Raw genomic sequence first — 20,384 nt, 5'->3', positions numbered from 1 at the left:
CCAGGCAACTGCCTCATTCGCTTCACCCTAATCCTGGCCACGGGAAGAGGTAGCACGTGGGTCCAGATCTCCCCCACCCACCCCACCGCTGCTGTTTCTACGCTGCTTTAGATGGTCTACGTGGGATAATATTCATCTGTTGGGAAGGATGGCTACTTCAGATTGGTTTTTCTCACACCCTGTCTAGGCTTCAGGGATCCTAAGGACTGGTGACTAAGTAGGAAAAGCACCTAACAGCAGGTGTGGGAACAGAACAGATCCCCCTTAAGGAGGAAGTCCAGGGCCAAAGCTCCTGGGAGCTGGGGCGTGTCGGAGGTGAGAGAGCAAGGGTGTCGGACTCGCTCTGCATTGCACTCGTCACAGAGTGTCGGGTCAGAAACAGTGTGCTCACACTCGAAACTTCCTAACTAAATGTTCTGCATGAAATAGGCCAGTGTGGGGGAGATTTTTCAGCAAACAACCAGATAGTAGGAACCCTAAGATTTTGTTCAAAATTGAGACATAAACCAAAAAGCCACGAACGAGCGAACAAAACAACTCATAGATAAGAGATGACAGGTTGGTGAGAGAGACTAGACTTCGGGTGGGGAGCTTCATCGTGTATACAGGTGTCGTGTTATAAAGTTGTACACCTGATATTTATATAATGTCATTAACCAACGTTACCCCAGTACACTGAAATAAAAGATTAAGGCTTAGGGTTTCCTTCAAATTCATTTCAGATCCTACTTAGTAACTTCAACCATCATTCATGAGGTTTTTTGTTTGTTTGTTTGTTTTGTATTTTTCTGAAGTTGGAAAGGGGGAGGCAGTCAGACTCCCGCATGTGCCCGACCGGGATCCACCCGGCATGCCCACCAGGGGGCGATGCTCTGCCCATCTGGGGCATCGCTATGTTGCGACCAGAGCCACTCTAGCGCCTGAGGCAGAGGCCACAGAGCCATCCCCAGTGCCCGGGCCATCTTTGCTCCAATGGAGCCTTGGCTGCAGGAAGGGAAGAGAGAGAGAGAAAGGAGAGGGGAGGGGGTGGAGAAGCAGATGGGCGCTTCTCCTGTGTGCCCTGGCCGGAAATCGAACCCGGAACTCCCACATGCCAGGCTGATGCTCTACCACTGAGCCAACCGGCCAGGGCCATCATTCATGTTTTTGTTTTATTTCTCCCCAAGCCTAGAAGGACCCACAGCAGTCCTCTAACCTGTGTCCTTTTGTCAGACTGTGACAGTCAGTCCTGGGAGGGTGACCATTAGATGGGTAAGCTCTATTTCTCTTATACCTAGAGAGAAAACTAGACCCGGGTTCATCCTCGACAACGATCATTCGCTTGGAAGATACAAACTGAAATACAAATACTATTTTATAATTCAGACCATGAGGAGTATTTAGGATTTAAATATTTTAGAAGAGTCTTTTCTTTCCTGTTGGCGAATTTCATTGAGAAACGCCAGGATATAAAGGCAGCCTGAGGTTGGGAGGCCAGGGCAAAAGCGGAACAGAAACTTCCCTGGTGGGTTATGCGCATGCGCAGATTATTACGACCCAGGACGGAGTGTGCTCCCTCGCATGGGTGTTCCCCTCAGGAGTGGGAAGATGGTTCCTGCAAACACGCGGAGTGACTTCGTAGCGCTGCACCTTGTGGCTTGCTGTTCCCTGTGCTTTCTTTGGCGTATAATCGCTCCACCACATTCGGTTTATGTCGGACCAGAGCCAGAGAGTGGCCGAGGCTGTTCTCACTGCGCTGCGACACTCAACCGTCACTGTTCCTGCCGTGAGTGTCGCATCCCTTCATCACAAGGAGGGCATTTTTCAGGGGGACTAAACACTGAAAAGGGCACACGGGTCCTGACTACAATAATATGTCTGTAGCTCAGCCGGACTCGGCAAATCCTTTTCCTTTTCAGTCTGCTGTTGTTCTCACTGAGCTTTCAAATCCTCAGAGGTCCTGCCTGTAACTTTCCAACCTTAAGGGCCGTGGGCCGTGTTTGTGCCCAATTATTCAGATAACGTCAGTGAAGACCCAACTTTGAAATCATATTACAGAGAGGAACCTACAATCGTTCACCTACTGAGGCGAGAGGCAGGTCGCGTGCACACCGAATGCTGCTCCCATACCCGTCAGTCCGCCCCTCAGCCCCGTCCACACACACACACACACACACACACACACACACACACACAGGTCCTGTCTGACTCCCTTGCGAATTTCACGGCTGCTTCCTGTGGTGGGAATTGCATGGGTCATGCTCTGCGGGAGGAAGAGAGAGCCCAAGATGTCAAGGAAAGCCGGGCGCCACACTGTAGCCACGTGCCACACGGTGCGTACAACAGCAGCAGCTTCTCTCATTCAGACATCGGGTGACTCATCACAAAGGTCCCCTTTTAGCCGCAGCATCGCCCGGCCCACAGCTCAGCACGCCCACAGGCATGTTTACTGTGGACACTCACCGCGTATGACCAGAAGAGCGTGCTCATTTTCCAAGGCTGCCATGCCAAAGTCACGCAGACTGGGCGACTTCAATGACAGGAATTCACACCGTTCTCACAGTTCTGGAGGCCGGAAGTCCAAGGTCGAGAGGGCGGTAGGTTTGGTTTCCTCGGCAGCCTCTCTCCTTCGCCGCCTTCTCGCTGTGCCCTCAACACAGACTTCCCTTTGTACGTGTCTGTACATGTCTCTGTCCTAACTTCCTTCTTCTTCCCACACCAGTCGTATTTGTTTAGGACCCACCTTAATAACCTCCTTTTAACTTAATTATCTCTTTCAAGACTATCTTCAGCCTGACCAGGTGGTGGCACAGTGGATAGAGCGTTGGTATGGGATGCAGAGGACCCGGGTTCGAGACCCCGAGGTCGCCAGCTTGAGCGCGGGCTCATCTGGTTTGAGCAAAAAGCGCACCAGTTTGGACCCAACGTTGCTGGCTCAAGCAAGGGGTTACTCGGTCTGCTGTACCTCCCCTAATCAAGACACATATGAGAAATCAATCAATGGACAACTAAGGAACTGCAATGAAGAATTTATGCTTCTCATCTCTCTCCTTTCCTGTCTGTCCCTATCTGTCCCTCTCTCTGACTCTGTCTCTGCCACACAAAATAAAAAACTCTATCTCCAAGTATAGCTGCGTTCTGAGTATTGGGAGTTGGGACTTCAACATGTGTTTGGGGGGAAACAAGAGTAACAGAACAGAGATTTTTGTATGCTTTGTCTTTAATTAATGTGATTTTGCTGATGACCTAAGTTTAATATAAAATGTTCTTTTTTAAATTTATTTCAGTAACCATTATGGATTGATATTTATCTCCTTTTCCCTGTCAGGTTGTCACCTATCTAACTGTAGGAACTGTGTCTCAGTATCCCTCAAATGGCCCAGCATAACACCGGGCAAATAAACATTCAGCCAATGTCAGTGATTCACCCTGGTCCCTGGGTCCTTTACTCACAGATCAGCGCCAGCACTCCGTACGGTACCTTAGTGAATCCTGACAGCTCCATGCCTTCCACTTACACGAACTGAGAACAAACTCATGTTTCTGGTGAGTCGGGCATGGAGAGCAAGGACCTAGGACATTTTCCCTCTTCTCTGCTAGGCGGGGCCACGTGTCCCGGAACCGTGCCAATCAACCTCACGTTGTGGGAAAACTTCCTCACAGAGTCCAGGAAAAGCTGGGTAAGGTAGGTGGACAGGGCATCACTCCTGAGCCCTCCCTCCTGGCTGGGATCAGCCATGTGAGAAGATGTGGTCCCATGGGTGAACTCTGAGGGGTCCCGGGGATCAATCCTAGAGGCTACGAATAACCAAGGGGCTCTGGGTGGCCAGTGGGCATCTGAGGCTCTGGACTCTTGCAGTTGGTAAAAGAAATAGAAAAAGAGCCAGGTGGGCACCCAAAGTCCCTGGTCAATGTAGAATTTGAGGAGACTCATCTGATACCCCCTCCTCAAACCCTATCTTCTGAATTCCATAGGGTGGCCCCCTTCGGGAGTTCTATCCAGCATAGTGATTCAACTCATGTTTCCTTTGGTTGTTTCATTCTGTGCGGTCAGTTCCACCTGTTTAAGCATCTATCTTTGTCAGGCCCTGCTTGGCGTGACAAGGAAACCCCCTAAGTTGCCCTTGTGGGTTTGGTGTAAGAATGGCCTTCTCCTGGGAGACGCTCCCAAGGGGCTTGGCTGCCTGTGGCCCCCGGCCCCTACCCGGTGCAGGGGCATCCCACCAGCCCCTTGCCTTCTCACCTTGCTCTAAACCAGCGGTTCTCAACCTGTGGGTCGCGACCCCGGCGGGGGTCGAATGACCAAAACACAGGGGTCGCCTAAAGCCATCGGAAATACACAGGTTGAGAACCGCTGCTCTAAACTAACCATGATGGCTCAAGAATCTGGAGTCGACACAGAAAACGGCCAGGGAGCACGACAGGAAGTGAACAGAAGGGGCATTTGGGGATACATTTTATTGTGTATGTGGACGCCTTCAGAGAAGGCTGGGGTGGGGGGTATGAAAGTTGTTCATAATATGATTATTTTTAATCTAACGCTCACCTTCTCCAGTTACAAGTGAAAGCTGATTTTGTAGTGCGGAGGAGCTGGTAACATTTCCATGGTGCACACTGTGACTAGAGCCAGCCTGGCCTCCTGGCACTGGGACAGCGGACTGGAGGAACGGGTGCTCAGTGCGTGAGGGTGGTGTCTGAGTGCAAAGCCCGCAGGAACTGTAGTGCTGACAGAGAGGTGTGATGAGACCCAGCCTCCGTTTGTGCTGTGTTTTGGAGTAGTTCTCTGCAATGAGGCCGGGTCAATCAAGATTAATACGCAGTAGGAGAGAACTTTGGACACCAGACAGAAGTGTCCATCACAAATGACGAACCTCAAAAGTGGCCCGTCCCTGCATGACCTCATGACCATGCGGGTCTGTACAAGCGGTCACAGGACTCAGAGTTCTGTAGCTAAGACTCTGTCACAGGAGCGACTGGGGAGAGCTCAGTTGATGGCACTGAAGTGGGAACACTGAGCATGGGCCTCTAAATCCTCCGCTTCTTCATAAACCCACAAAACATCAGTCATTCCTTACCCCACCTACATGGATTGCAAACAGTTTATGTAGTTTTTCTCATTAACGCCTTTATTCTGATAATGTTTGCCTCCATCTGATGGGATCAAAACATATTTTCCCCCATGAACAGGCAGTTTAAAGAGCGGAAAGAAAAGATGGAATGGCTCTTTGAAGCTGATCTAATAGAATTTATTAATATTGTAACAGTTGTTTTGCATACACAGAGATGACAATGCAGTGGTTAGAACAGAACATAAATAAAGAAGCATTTAAGACGGTGGAACATGAACTATTTCGAGTCTGCTGAGGACATGACTGTAATGGTAATTGGCAGACACACATTTATTACTTTGGTGTTCATTAAATGCAGGCATGGTCACAGAAACTGCAGAAGGCGAGGTTCCTGTGGGCTGGTGATAAGGCTCGGTCACGCTGGTGACTTACGCGCCATAGAGGAGCAGACGGGAAGGGCGGGGGGAGAGGTCTTACCTGCAGCACCTGTGGGGGGCCCCCAGCAGCGTCTGTCCGGACACGGGGGTCCCAGCAGCGCCTGTCCTGGGCACTGGGGCCCCCAACAGGGCCTGTCCTGGGGCCCCCAGCAGTGATTATCCGGACACCGGGACCCCCAGCAGGGCCTATCCAGGCACGGGCCCCCTAGCAGCAGCAGTTCGGGAAGCAGCAGATCTGGCAGCACTTCCGCTGACAGCAGCCCTTCCCGCAGCCGCAGCCGCAGCCACACGAGCCGCAGCCACCGTAGCGGCGGCAGCAGACCACGGGGACGCTGCAGCAGCCCCCGCAGCAGCCGTGGCAGCAGGGGCAGCAGCTGGAGCAGCAGCCCACCCGGTAGCATCTGCAGCCGCCACAGCCGCCACCGCAGCCGCCACCGCAACCACCACCGCAGCCACCACAGCGACCACCACCGCAGCCGCCACAGCGACCACCACAACCACAGCACCCCATGGTGTCAGCAGAGAGGATCAGGAGAGGTGAGCAGGGATTCTCAGGAGGTGAGCAGGTCTGATGCCCCTCCTGCTGGGGGCGCCCTTATATACCGTCCTGGGGAGGGAGGGGGAGGACACATGACCACTTCCTTGTTGTTCTTTGGCTCAGTTTACATGGAAGAGTCGTCACCTGCTATTTACTTCCCTTTTGGATGTCAGCACACATTTTCAGTTTTGTTCATTCTGTTCTCATAAACTATGTCCCAGTGTGAGGAACAAAGGCCTGGAAGTTCCAGGGAAGCAGTGTGGGGACCAGGCTGTCAGCAGCATGGCAGACTTCTCTGTGCTCATGGGCAGGGGACGGGGGACCTGTCGGGGGACTCACAGACCACACACCATGGGCAGCCGCTGGGCCAGGTGACCTGTGAGCTGCGAGGGGTGGGCTCAGGGAGGTTAAGGCACAGCCCCAGCCCACAACGAGCCTGCAGGACAAAGGAACACTGGGAGCTGGGGTGTGACAACAGCAACAGGGTCAAAGGCCACTCCCAAGGCCGCATGCATCGCGGGCTGTGTCGATAGGGGGATGTGTTTACTTTTACCCTCCTCGTTCGGAGCTGAGCACTGTGATGTGTCTTCTCCCTCCTGGACTCTAATGACATTTTAGAAACAGAAATAAGTCCTCTCACAAGCTTGCATTTTCATGATGTACTATTTACTTTGTTTTGCTCTGGGTGGGAAACAATAGTTTGTCCTTGATTATATGATATCAGTTGGTGTCTGAGAGCAACAGCCCTGTGCCCAGTGGCCCGACCTCCGGGACATTGGAGCAGGGCAGGTCCCTTGAGGAACTGCAGGGGCTGAGAGCAGAGATACAGGAGAGGCCCGGGAACAGGGAAGGAGTTTGCAGCGGTGAGGGCGCTGTGTGTGGCCCTGCAGATCCTGACGGGTATGAGGGATGGTGACCAATACTAACGCTGAAAAACATAAGGCAAAAAATAAAAAACCGATGCAAGTGAAAGTGGGCTCTTTATCAGGCCTGCTGACGTGGGAGCCCCTCTGGCCACCCTGAGAGCTCAGGGGACCTGGACGGGACATCTGGGGGCCATCAGGTCACCCTGCTTCATCCTGTATCAGGCTTGCTGCTCGGAGCCCATCTTCCCCGTCTGGTGGGATTGTTCTTCAGGAACTTGAGTGAGAGCAAATACTGTGCTGTCCCTAGGGCTGATGGCATTGTTAGTGACGATCCCCAACCATGTGAGGGGTGAGTGGACCAGAAAGAGCCCTTCCGCTGCTGCTGGGGGAAGGGGGTCCTTAACCTGGAGGAGGGGCACCGTGGGGCTGGAGATTTGTGAGTACATGTGAGAGCTTTGAAGGACACAGAATCAGCAGCATCTGGTGGAAGACTAGACATGGGGCTGGGAGAAAGGAGGATTCAAAGACAACCTTCTCCACCTTGATGGGGGAGGCGCAGTGGAGGAGAACTCTCCTGTGTTCCTGGTGGTTGGTGGTTGGGCAGGGACGATTACGCCAAGTCTGGGGCCTGTGACATTGGGGATGCCACTGAATTGCTCATAGAGGGAGCACGGAGTCACCAGATGACCATTGAAGGTTTGGAGCAGGGGTCCCCAAACTTTTTACACAGGGGGCCAGTTCACTGTCCCTCAGACCGTTGGAGGGCCGGACTATAAAAAAAACTATGAACACATCCCCATGCACACTGCACATATCTTATTTTAAAGTAAAAAACAAAACGGGAACAAATACAATATTTAAAATAAAGAACAAGTAAATTTAAATAAACAAACTGACCAGTATTTCAATGGGAACTATGCTCCTCTCACTGACCACCAATGAAAGAGGTGCCCCTTCTGGAAGTGCAGCAGAGGCTGGATAAATGGCCTCAGGGGGCCGCATGCGACTCGGGGCTGTGGTTTGGGGACCCCTGGTTTGGAGCCTGGAGGGACTCTAAGCTGGAGGCACACCTTGCAGAGCAAGTCTAGGGACGCACATGTGGAAACTGAAACCGCGGGTGTGGACGTGGGCACACGGTGAGGGAGGCACAGTGAGAGAAGGCAGCACAGGATCAAGACTTTCACGTACAATGTCAGGGTTTAAGGAAAATGAAAGCGCAAGGTCGCTGGCTTAGCAAGAGGTCACTGACTCAGCTGCAACCCCCCCCATCAAGGCACATCTGAGAAAGCAATCAGTGAACAACTAAGGTGCCGCAACGAAGAATTGGTGTGTCTCATCTCTCTCCCTTCCTTTCTCACACTAAAAAAAAAAAAAAAGAAAATAATGAAAGGGGTCATTGATTTTAAAAATGGTCCAAATCCCCTTAGAAATCTATCTGAACACATAGAACAACTTCACGAGACCCAAAATAGCCAAGGTACTGAGGTATGAGTTCCGCAGGAGTAGGAAGTAGGAGCTGTAGAAACTTGTGAAAGAAAATGTTGCCTTTGGATGTCCCGATGGACTCTCCCTCAGCTCGGAAATTTCTGGTAGGCAGAGTGGTTTCCACTGACCACACGGAGAGACAGCCACGGGGGCTGGGGGGGAGGGGAGACGCAGCCTCCATGGCCTTTCAAAGATTCAGCTGAGTCTCCATGACAACGAACACCCCCTCGGACAGGTAGCATCTCTGGCTTGTGTCTAACGTGACCTGCAAAAACAAAAGCTGAAATTATTAGCAAATGTCAAATATAGTTCAGAAGAATGTAAACAGGAATAAACCTGGGTAACCCTAGCTGGAAACTGTAGTGACAACAACGAGGAAGTGACCACTGGTCATGTGTCCTGGGTCACTCCCTCTCCCTTTTCCCAGGACGGTATATAAGGGCGCCCCCAGCAGGAGGGGCATCAGACCTGCTCACCTCCTGAGAATCCCTGCTCACCTCTCCTGATCCTCTCTGCTGACACCATGGGGTGCTGTGGTTGTGGTGGTCGCTGTGGCGGCTGTGGTGGTGGTCGCTGTGGTGGCTGCGGTGGCGGCTGCGGCGGCGGCTGTGGCGGCTGCAGATGCTACCGGGTGGGCTGCTGCTCCAGCTGCTGCCCCTGCTGCTACGGCTGCTGCGGGGGCTGCTGCAGCGTCCCCGTGGTCTGCTGCCGCCGCCGCTATGGTGGCTGCGGCTCGTGTGGCTGCGGCTCAGGCAGCTGCGGCTGCTGTCAGCGGAAGTGCTGCCAGATCTGCTGCTTCCCAAACCAGTGCTGCTGCTAGGGGCCCGTGCCGGGACAGGCCCTGCGGGGGCGATGCTGTCCCCGGTCTTGGTAAGCCTGCCCTCCTTTCCATCCTCGTGTCCTCTCCCCACCTGATGGTCCTGGACTCTCTTCCTGTCTTTGGTGCAAGTTTTCCTGTCTTACCGTTTTCATGGGCACCATATCACGGGCATGACGAGTGCAGCTCAGCACCTGAGCGACGGTGCGAGTCACGGTCGTGCCTCCTACTGCTCGGCGGGAGGGGTCTGTTCTTGTGCTGCTTTCTCTGTCCACGTGCTTAGTTTTCTTTCCTTTTCTGTGTGCATATGTCTCTTAGTTATCACATAATGTCCAAATTTCCTAATAAAATAAAAACTACATACTTATAAACAAAGTATTCTTTTTCTGCCTTTGTTGTGTTTGAGCCCACGGAATTCTGGTTTGTCTGTTATAAACCTTGAGAATTTATCTTTGAACAAAGCCTTTAAAACACTTGCAATAGTATCATCACACACAAAGGGCCTATGAGAAGCTCTGGCCTGGTCTCTGGTGACCAGCCTCTTCCCTCAGTGCAACATCTCTTCGCCTCAGAGACCCCCTCCCTTACACCCAAGTGCACAGTCTTCTCGGGGTGACGGTCCCTGCATGACTGATGCACATGACGTGGCCCTTCAGTGACGGCCCACAAACCAAACACAGGCATTTCCATTACCAACCAAATATAGGGTTTATCAATGGGATTACCATTTGGGCTTTTGATGGGTTAATTTTATTGATAAGTTCCATCTGTTTCTTTCTTTTTTTGTGCATAAGAGTTTCTTTTTTAAATTTCTTTTTTTTTTTTTGAGAGGGGGGGGATGAGAGAGAGAGGGAGAGAAGTATCAACTTATTGTTCTGCATCATTTTGCCATTGATTGCTTTTCATATGTGCCCTGACTGGGCTCGAACCCACTAACCTTGGCATCAAGCCAGTGCCCTCAGGATCGAGCCAGCGACTCCGGGCTCAACCCAGCTTTGGGATGGCACTCTATCTACTGTGCCACCAGCCAGGACATCTTTTTTTTTTTTTTCCATCTTTTTTGGTACACTGCAGCATTCAATAAAATACATGTGGACCATTTAAAAATACAATCATATTCCACTTAACACAGGAAAATGTTCCGAGATACACACCGTTCAGTGATTTCGTCATTGTGTCAACATCATAGTGCACTCTCACACACCTGGATGGTACAGCCTGCTGTGCATTAGGCTACTGGCATCACCTGCTGCTCCTAGGCTACAAACCTGTACAGCGTGTTTCTCTACAAAACAATATGAGATTAAATCAAGCCCAAAAGAATGATGCATTTAGTAAACACAAGATGCAGGGGACTGCCCCCGGTTTAACAAGACATACTGTTTTACAGCAAACTTGTTTTTCTATTTTTCTATAAGCAGGAAGAGTACACTCAAAAACAACAACAAAAAGTATAGTATGGTAAATACATAAGCCAGTGACACAGTTGTTTGTTATCATTATCAAGTATCATATACTGTACATAATTGTATGTGCTGTACTTTTATATGCGTAGCAGAGCAGGTGTGTCTACGCCAGCATCCCCATAAACACGTGAGCAGTGCACTGGGCTAGGACAATCTGACGGCTACAGTATCACCAGGTGACAGGTACTTTTCAGCTCCATTGTCATCCTATGGGGCCACTGTTGTATAAGGGGTCTGTGGTTGACCAGACATTTTACGTGGCACGAGACTGTAAAACACATTAGCTTGCCACAGATTCTCCCAGTGCCTCTGTCTCCTCAACTCTCTTCAGTAGAGGTGGCAAATGAAATTAAGGCCTGATGAAAGGAAGCACAGGGCCCAGGCGTCTTCAGTGCCTCTTGGAAGGAGGACGTCTTTTCTTCTATGGCTTCCTCTGTATTGTAAGTGGTAAGTAACCTCTTCTCCCCGTTTCCTTTCTTCTCCTTTGCTTTTTTCTTCCCTTTCCTTTTCCATCCCTTTGTTTTCCTTCCTCTCTTCTTCCCTCCTTTTCTTTTACCTTCCTTATAGCTTTTCTTGATTATTTTCTACAGCGTTTTCTGTTTTGATTCTTTCTTTTTTTTTTTTTTTTTTCAGGGACAGAGAGAGAGTCAGAGAGAGGGATAGATAAGGACAGACAGACCGGAACGGAGAGAGTTGAGAAGTATCAATCATCAGTTTTTCGTTGCGACACTTTAGTTGTTCATTGATTGCTTTCTCATATGTGCCTTGACCCTGGGCCTTCAGCTGACTGAGTGACTGACCCCTTGCTCAAGCCAGCGACCTTGGGTCCAAGCTGGTGAGCTTTGCTCAAACTAGATGAACCCGTGCTCAAGCTGGTTACCTGGGGGCATTGAACCTGGGTCCTCCACAGCCCAGTCTGACGCTCTATCCACTGTGCCACCGCCTGGTCAGACTGGTTTTTTTTTTGTTTGTCTGTTTTTTCATTTTTTCATTTTTCTGAAGCTGGAAACGGGGAGAGACAGTCAGACAGACTCCCGCATGTGCCCGACCGGGATCCACCCGGCACGCCCACCAGGGGCGACGCTCTGCCCACCAGGGGGCAATGCTCTGCCCATCCTGGGCGTCGCCATATTGTGACCAGAGCCACTCTAGCGCCTGAGGCAGAGGCCACAGAGCCATGCCCAGCGCCCGGGCCATCTCTGCTCCAATGGAGCCTTGGCTGCGGGAGGGGAAGAGAGAGACAGAGAGGAAAGCGCGGCGGAGGGGTGGAGAAGCAAATGGGCGCTTCCCCTGTGTGCCCTGGCCGGGAATCGAACCCGGGTCCTCCGCACGCTAGGCCGCAGACTGTTTTGATTCTATTTTATTTGCAGTAGATAGATGCTGAAGCCTGAGGAAATGTTAGACACAATGGCTCAATGTTTTCACACATTGATGTAGCTGCTCTATGAGAGAGAGAGAGAGAGAGAGAGAGAGAGAGAGAGAGAGAAAGAGAGAAAGCTATAGTAAATAACATATGAAAATAAATGAAATTATCAACATAGCTAGGCTCAAAGACAAGACACATACCTCTGTGGACCAGGCACAGAACGGAGATGCAGAACAGAAGAGGCCGAAGCCTGGGCTTTTCTGGGTTCTGGGCCTAAAAGGAAGCTGTGGGCATAGGAGAGTGGAAATACACGAAGAGAAATGAAATGTCCCACGGGTGATGGAGTGCTGAAGCCAGGCTCACTTTGGAGGTGAGGTATCACGGCGGGGCCCCTTTGCTCTTAAAAAAATGTACTGCTCTTTGCTGCCTGGTGCTATGGTTTATAAACTGCTCTGCTCCAGAGAGACTGCAGGAAACAGACACGGCCCTGCAGGCACAAACTGACCTAAATCATCTCTAGTCTTGAAAACAGCCTGTGACATCCACGGTGGGAAAGGTCTCGAGGCTCTGTGGGACGCGCCCATGCCTGGCAAGGGACTGCCGCAGGGGAGCCCGTTGCGGGACTACCTCCTTGGGCGGGCGGCCTCCGTCAGCAAGGAAGACTCCACAGAGAGGCTAGATGCCTCCAGCTTTATTGGGGTCTGTCTCCATTTCAGTGTTTGGGATTCCATGTCTTCCCGGTGAACGTCCTCACTTTATCAGAGGACATTCTGCAAGGTTAGGGATTCGATTTGCATTGTAACTCCGTCACCTGCAAAATGAGTCTCTAGGTTTGGTTATCAGAAATCTCAGCTCTGCGGCTGCGGGAGATAAGGAGTTATTTCAGGGCAGATAGCGGAGCTTTCAGGTCATGGAAGCAGCATTTGACCTAGATATTGGAAGTCCGGAAGCTCAGCCTTCTCCCCCTCCCCCCTCATTTTCTTCACTGCTTTTAGGAGCAACCAGTCAATTCTACTATATTCCTTAGCTCAACAAAAGATGTCTAAGGTGACAAATTTCTAAGGTTACCTGGCAACCCAGAACCTCATCCACTATAGGTGTTTATGCTGGGTCGAATGTTGTTCCCCTAAACGTTAGGTTCACCTGGAACCTGTGAATGTGACTTTATTTAGAAATAGGGACTTTGCAGATGTAATCAAGTTAATATGAGGTCATATTATTTTAGGTTGCAATATGAGTAGTGTCATTTTAAGAAAAGGGAACTGTGAACATAGAGACACAGGCACACAGGGAGAACATCACGTGATGTGACCATGGAGGAAGCGATTGGCGTGACGTGTCCACAAGCTGAGGAATGGTAAGAATTGCCCGCCACTGGCAGAAACTGGGCGGAGGCAAGGAAGGACCCTTCCCTAGAGTGAACTTTGCAGAGCATGGCCCTGCCAACACCCGGATTCACACTTCTAGCCTCCAGAACTGTGAGAGACTAAGTTTCTATTGCTTTTAGCCGCTCGGCTTGTAGTCGTTTGTTATGAGGTTCCGAGGAAACTAATACAGTATTCGATTAGGAACGTCCAATGGGAAAACTCCATGGGTCTGTAGCCACACCCTGCCATGACTGTCAGTGCCCGCTTTCTGACTGGGAAACAGATTCATCAGTGGCTTTAAATCTCGCCAGATTAGATAACCCGTTCCAGAAAACACAGAAACCATTCAGAAAATGTATCCCTAAGATTCTGTTCCTTCCAACCATGCCCAAGGCCAAAATCTGCAAGTCCGGGCTCAGCCTGAGAAATAGAACCTGTAGCATAGCTACATTAAGAGATTCACTTTAAGGAAATAGTTTACTTGATTGTGGGGTAGGGTAAGCTACAATTCTCAGGCATAGATTGAAGCTACTCTCCACAGATAGAATTTCTCCCTTCTAGAAAGCCTCAGTTCTCCCCATAAAGCCTTTTAACTGATTGAATCAGCAGGCCCTTCCAGATTACCTAGGATAATCTCCCTTCTTTAAAGTAAACTGATTAGGCACTTTAACCAGGTCTGCAAAATACTTCACAGCAATACTAGATTAGGACTTGATTTAATAAGTCAGGCATGAGGAATGCAGTCTAGTTACGTTGATATATAAAACGGACGATCACAAATTGCAATGGACTCATTAGAATTTTCTGTCTTTCCATGCAGGGTCATGGTAAAGTTATTAACATTTTTCCTTATTTATTTTTTTTGCCCCAGTTTGGGGAAATTAAATGTCTCCCCCCATTCTAACCTTTTTTTTGGTAATATCCAGTATTAGCATTATAATAACATGATTATCACATATTGATGACTGAATTTGTGTGCACTATCATCCAAATCAAAACAAGTCACACTTAAACAGGTAGGTCACAGAAGACTAATATATATCATTCACTGGGATATTTCATGTTTCCGCCCTTCAGTGGTCCCACTTCTCTGAATTTCCTGGTGTGTTGGGGGTGAACTGGAAAGTCTTAAGACAGCGCTTGGGATCCTAGTTGCTCATGAGGCCATGACGATGGCTTGTTTCAATGTGGTCAGCTGCATCTCTTGGTTGTACCCACTATATGGCACAATCACTGAGGTGTTGATGTGGTTGACGAGGATTGTGATGGACTGGTCTTTCACGGTGTCTTAATCTAGAATGAAATATTAAAGTGTCTCATAGTTTAGCACTATATATTTTCAGGTAGTCCATCATCTGCGTCCATAGTAGAAGATAGCAGGCTAAAGCTGTGTTACTGTGCTCACATCAGAAATGGAGTTCTTTGGTTCATTTGGATTCTAACCAGTAGTAGAATTATATATTTTTTTTCTGCATAGGGCTTTCTAGATTATGTAAATTCTTCTCATTAGGAAAATTCCAGCAAGGATAGAAAAATAACTTCCATAAATTAAAAACTAAAAAAGAAAAGAAAGGCCCTGGCCGGTTGGCTCAGTGGTAGAGTGTCAGCTTGGCCTGCAGGAGTCCCGGGTTCGATTCCCGGCCAGGGCACACAGGAGAAGCACCCATCTGCTTCTCCACCCCTCTCCCTCTCCTTCCTCTCTGTCTTTCTCTTCCCCTCCCGCAGCCAAGGCTCCATTGGAGCAAAGTTGGCCCAAGCGCTGAGGTTGGCTCTGTGGCCTCTGCCTCAGGCACTAGAGTGGCTCTGGTTGCAACAGAGCAACACCCCAGATGGGCAGAGCATTGCCCCCTGGTGGGCATGCTGGATGGATCCCGGTTGGGCACATGCAGGAGTCTGTCTGACTACCTCCCTGTTTCCAACTTCAGAAAAATACAATAAATAAATAAATAAATAAATAGGAAAAGAAAAAGAAATTAATAAATCAATAAAAATTAAACACTAAAGGTTTATAATGATTTTTACTAAGATCTATTTAGCAGGTCACTGTTGCCTTATTTGCAAAATTAGAATAATAACAACATCTACTCACATGTTTGTTGTAAGAATTAAGTAAGTTATTATATGGCATATAGAAAAGTACTTAGATAGTAAGAATTTAATAAATTTTAACTGTTTCTGGAGGTCTGAAATTCTTCATCATATACATACATACATACATATATATACATACATACACACATATACACACAAACATATATAAACTTTTTGCATTTCTTCTTTTTTCATATCCCTATTCAGTATATGAAAATTGGGAGTTCATTTTTCCAAGTATATATAGAATATACTTGAAAAATTGCACTGTTTCTACCTAAAATATTGAAATTATATTAATGGATATATAGAAGCTTAGAATTAATGTATATTCTTCATGATTAAATTGGCCCTTTGATCATTTTAATGAACCTCTTATATATCTAGATCAACAGGTTTTAATTATGTTTTATAGTTTTAAAAGGTTAACTATATTAACCTTTTAAAACTTTTGTTTACGTGGTGTGAATTTTTTCTCTCCCCCCAAACTTAAAATGTCTTTATATTTTATCTGTATTTTCTATGAATGTAATTTAGTGTGACCACTTTAAAATTTAACCTGACAATATTTTTTACAATTTTTATATTTTTTACTGGAAACTTTAGCTTAGAATGGCTAGATTTTTATTTTTAGAAAATTATAAACATTCACAAAAGTGGACAGAATTCAAATAACCATATATCCATCACTTGATTTCATCAGTTACCAACTTAGAACCAAGCTTGTTTCAACAATGTCCCAAGCACTTTCCCTTTCTCCCTAAAAGATTTATTTGAATCCTTGATCATATAATTCAATAAAATTTCACCTGTATCTTTAAAAATAAGAATTTCACAAAAGCATAACCACAAACTACTATCACACCTAAAAATTTAATAATTTTCTAATATTGTCTAGTCAGTATTCAAATTTCCCTAATTAGTTCATATTTTTAGTTTCTTAGTATGAATCAAAATACAAATAAAATCCATACATTGATATTGATTGATAAATCTCCTAAGGCACTATCAATCTCTTTCTTTTCTCTTCAAGTTTCATTTGTTGAAAAAAAACTAGCCCTGGCCTGTTGGCTCAGGAGTACAGCCTCGGCCTGGCAAGTGGATGTCCCAGGTTTGATTCCTGGTCAGGGCACACAGGAGAAGCAGCCATCTGCTTTTCCACCCCTCTCCCTTCTCTCTCCCTCTCTCTCCCTTTTTTCCTTCTGCAGCCATGGTTCCATTGGTTTGACAGAGTTGACTCATAGATCTATGGAGCATCCACCTCAGGTGCTAAATATAGCTCAGTTGCTGAGCAAAGTCCCTAGATGGACAGAGAATCCCGTAGGGGGCTTGCCTGGTGGATCCCCAGGTAAGAGTCTACCTCTCTGTCTCCCCTCCTCTCAAAGATTAAAAAACAAACAAACATACAAACAACAACAACAACAAAGTAGAGTTTCTCAGATTCTGGTGGTTTTGGTGATATCCCTGGATGTCATTTAGGGAATCTTTTGTCTCCTTTATTTTCTTAAAATTAGTAATTCAATTTAGAAGTTCACATATTATTTTAGTGATAACTGACATGATTTTACTTACTTTTTGCCATCATATTCCTTCTATTTTTGTTCCTTAATTCTCCCCTTTTTCCTTTAATTATTTGGTGTTGATATTTTTCTAAATAATACACTTTATTTTTCTTTTCTGTACAGAAATTGTGTAATCTGTTTCCAATCTTTTAGGAGTTACACATGAAATGTTAACTCCCAAACAAAGAAGTAGCATTTAAGTATTTGTGGTGGGAATTTTGTGCCCTGGGTTCAGGCGGTGAGGGGGAGAATTGTCGAGAATTTCAAAACACTAATAAAACTGAGTAAAAGTCTGTCTGCATTTTATTACTGGCATGACCCAGCAATTCTAAGTGATGGTAATAAAGTCTGCCTTTCTGCTGGATAGACTGCTAACATACTCCTTGCCTGGTGTGCTACCCAAGCAGTGACTAGCCAGTCATGTTTAACCCTCCTCATAACAGTACAAAAGCCTTTAGTTTTGAACATTCTTCTACCAACTCATATACTTTTGTCCAGTATTTTAGTCATCTATTCAAAAACTCCTCAAGATAGAAAATATAAGTACAAATACTTCTACAAGTGCAATGGGGTTATTTCCTAATAAACCCATTATGAAGTTGAAAATATTGTAAGTCGAAATATATTTAATACAACTAATGTAGTGAACATCATCGCTTAGCCTCGCCTACATTAAATGTGCTCAGAACGTTTCCATTAGCCAACAGCTGGGCAGAATCGTCTAACAATGGACACAGAGTATCACTGTTTATCCTGGCATAATAAGAGAGCATCTGCCACATGTCGCTAGCCTGGGAAAAGATCAAAATTCTAAGGACAGTTTCTACTGAATGCATATTGCTTTTGCACTGTAATGAAGTTGAAAAATCACCAAGTTGAACCATGATTAAGTAGGGGACCATATGTATTACTCTTCTACGTGGTTAATGTCTGTTTATATTTATTCACATGTTTGCCTCTTTTTTCACATTTCTTCTTGCATCTTATACATTCCTTTGGGAGTTTTCCTTTTTCTTCAAGAGTATCCTTTAGAAATTGTTTTTGTAGGGGATCTGTTGGTGATAACAAACTCATTCCATTTCTGTGTATCTAAAAATGTCTTCATTTTGTCTCCTTTATGAAATGTAGCTTCTCTTTGTATATAATCCTAGGCTGCTGATTATTTTCTCCAACACTTGGAAGCCATTGCTTTCCAGGCGTCCGTCCTGTACTACTGAGAAGTCAGTTGTCGATCTACTTGTCATTTCTCTGTGACTGTTGTTCTTTGTATTCCTCTGGCTGCTTTTTAAAGATTTCTTTGTGGCAGTACATTGAGTTCCATAGAGACAGCGCCGGGGCAAGTCGAGCCGGATGGGCACTGGGCGACTCTGTGCTCGCTGAGGAAAAGTAATCAAACATGGGCAAAGGAGATCCTAAGAAGCCGAGAGGTAAAATGTCATCATATGCTTTCTTTGTGCAAACTTGCCGGGAGGAGCACAAGAAGAAGCACCCGGATGCTTCAGTCAACTTCTCAGAGTTTTCTAAGAAGTGCTCAGAGAGGTGGAAGACCATGTCTGCTAAAGAGAAAGGAAAATTTGAAGACATGGCAAAGGCGGACAAGGCCCATTATGAAAGAGAAATGAAAACTTATATCCCCCCTAAAGGGGAAACAAAAAAGAAGTTCAAGGATCCCAATGCACCCAAAAGGCCTCCTTTGGCCTTTTTCTTGTTTTGTTCTGAGTATCGCCCAAAAGTCAAAGGAGAGCACCCTGGCCTGTCCATTGGTGACGTTGCAAAGAAGCTGGGACAGATGTGGAATAACACTGCTGCAGACGACAAGCAGCCTTATGAGAAGAAGGCTGCTAAGCTGAAGGAGAAATACGAAAAGGATATCGCTGCATACCAAGCTAAAGGAAAGCCTGATGCGGCTAAAAAGGGAGTTGTCAAGGCTGAAAAAAGCAAGAAGAAGAAGGAAGACGAGGAAGATGAAGAGGATGAGGAAGAGGAGGAAGATGAAGAAGATGAAGATGAAGAAGAGGATGATGATGATGAATAAGTTGGTTCTAGCGCAGTTTTTTTTCTTGTCTATAAAGCATTTAACCCCCCTGTACACAACTCACTCCTTTTAAAGAAAAAAATTGAAATGTAAGGCTGTGTAAGATTTGTTTTTAAACTGTACAGTGTCTTTTTTTTGTATAGTTAACACACTACCGAATGTGTCTTTAGATAGCCCTGTCCTGGTGGTATTTTCAATAGCCACTAACCTTGCCTGGTACAGTATGGGGGTTGTAAATTGGCATGGAAATTTAAAGCAGGTTCTTCTTGGTGCACAGCACAAATTAGTTATATATGGGGATGGTAGTATTTTCATTTTCAGTTGTCTCTGATGCAGCTTATAGGAAATAATTGTTCTGTTACCCGAATACCACTCTGTAATTGCAAAAAAAAAGTTGCAGCTGTTTTGTTGACATTCTGAATGCTTCTAAGTAAATACAATTTTTTTATTAAAAAAAATAAAAAAAATAAAGATTTCTTTGTTTTACTACAGTTTCACTACTGTGTGTTTAAATATAAATTTCTTCTTATTTATTCTTTTTGAGACTTTTTTGAGTTTTCCAATTCTGAAAATACATGCCTTTTGTTATTTCTTAAAAATTCTTAGTGACTATTTCTTTATTTGTCTCTCTTTACTACCTGTATTATCTCCTGAAGGCATTTCAAATAGATATTTGTTGAACTTTCTCACTTGAATCTCCATGTGTGTTGATAATTTTCCATTTCTACCTCTGTGCTGCATTCTAGGTAATTTCTTCCAGTTCAATAATTTTTCCAATATATGTGTTTAAATTACTCTTAACATGATTATTTAGTTTCTAATTCTGATTAGCTCTATTTTTTTTCTCCCCAAATATTCAGGATCTTTCATGCTGTATCTTGTTCTATTTTATGTTATTTTCCTTTATGTATATTTAACAATTTATTTTATATTCTAATAGTGATAATTTTTCAATCTCAAATCTTCATTGGTCTGATTCTGCTACTTACTATTTCACTTGCCTTGCTCTGTAATTTTGGATTTTTTAAAATCATAAGCTTATAGTTGATGGAATTTTATTGGTGGCAATTTTTGAATTCCAGTATGGAGGGACATTCTTCCAGAGAGAATCTGCCTTTGATCCATAGGGGTGCCTGGGGGCATTGCATGTAAAGACCACTTTAAATTAAATTATCATCTGTGTTTTTTTATTATTATTATTTAGCATATTGGGTTCTGAATTATGTGGGTGCTGGGTTATGAAGACAGATTCCTTAGGTCAGTTTCTCTGACCACACCCAGATTAGTCTTCTTTGTGAGGGTCCTT

At 46.2% G+C, this 20,384-nt stretch overlaps 1 protein-coding gene across 1 annotated transcript; it reads left to right on the top strand.

The window, feature by feature from the left end:
- Positions 1-18,351: 18,351 nt before the first annotated feature.
- On the top strand, positions 18,352-19,549 carry LOC136337729 (high mobility group protein B1-like). The gene has a single exon (XM_066279421.1). The coding sequence runs from the start codon at positions 18,440-18,442 to the stop codon at positions 19,076-19,078; it is 639 nt and encodes a 212-aa protein (XP_066135518.1). The 5' UTR covers positions 18,352-18,439; the 3' UTR covers positions 19,079-19,549.
- Positions 19,550-20,384: the final 835 nt, after the last annotated feature.

The sequence above is a fragment of the Saccopteryx bilineata genome, chromosome 5 (genome assembly GCF_036850765.1).
Source record: "Saccopteryx bilineata isolate mSacBil1 chromosome 5, mSacBil1_pri_phased_curated, whole genome shotgun sequence".
NCBI classification, from domain to species: domain Eukaryota; kingdom Metazoa; phylum Chordata; class Mammalia; order Chiroptera; family Emballonuridae; genus Saccopteryx; species Saccopteryx bilineata.
This window is presented reverse-complemented; position numbering and strand designations above follow the sequence as displayed.

Excerpts from the sequence above, each read along its gene's own strand:
- LOC136337729 (XM_066279421.1), top strand. The coding sequence starts at position 18,440 with ATGGGCAAAGGAGATCCTAAGAAGCCGAGAGGTAAAATGTCATCATAT.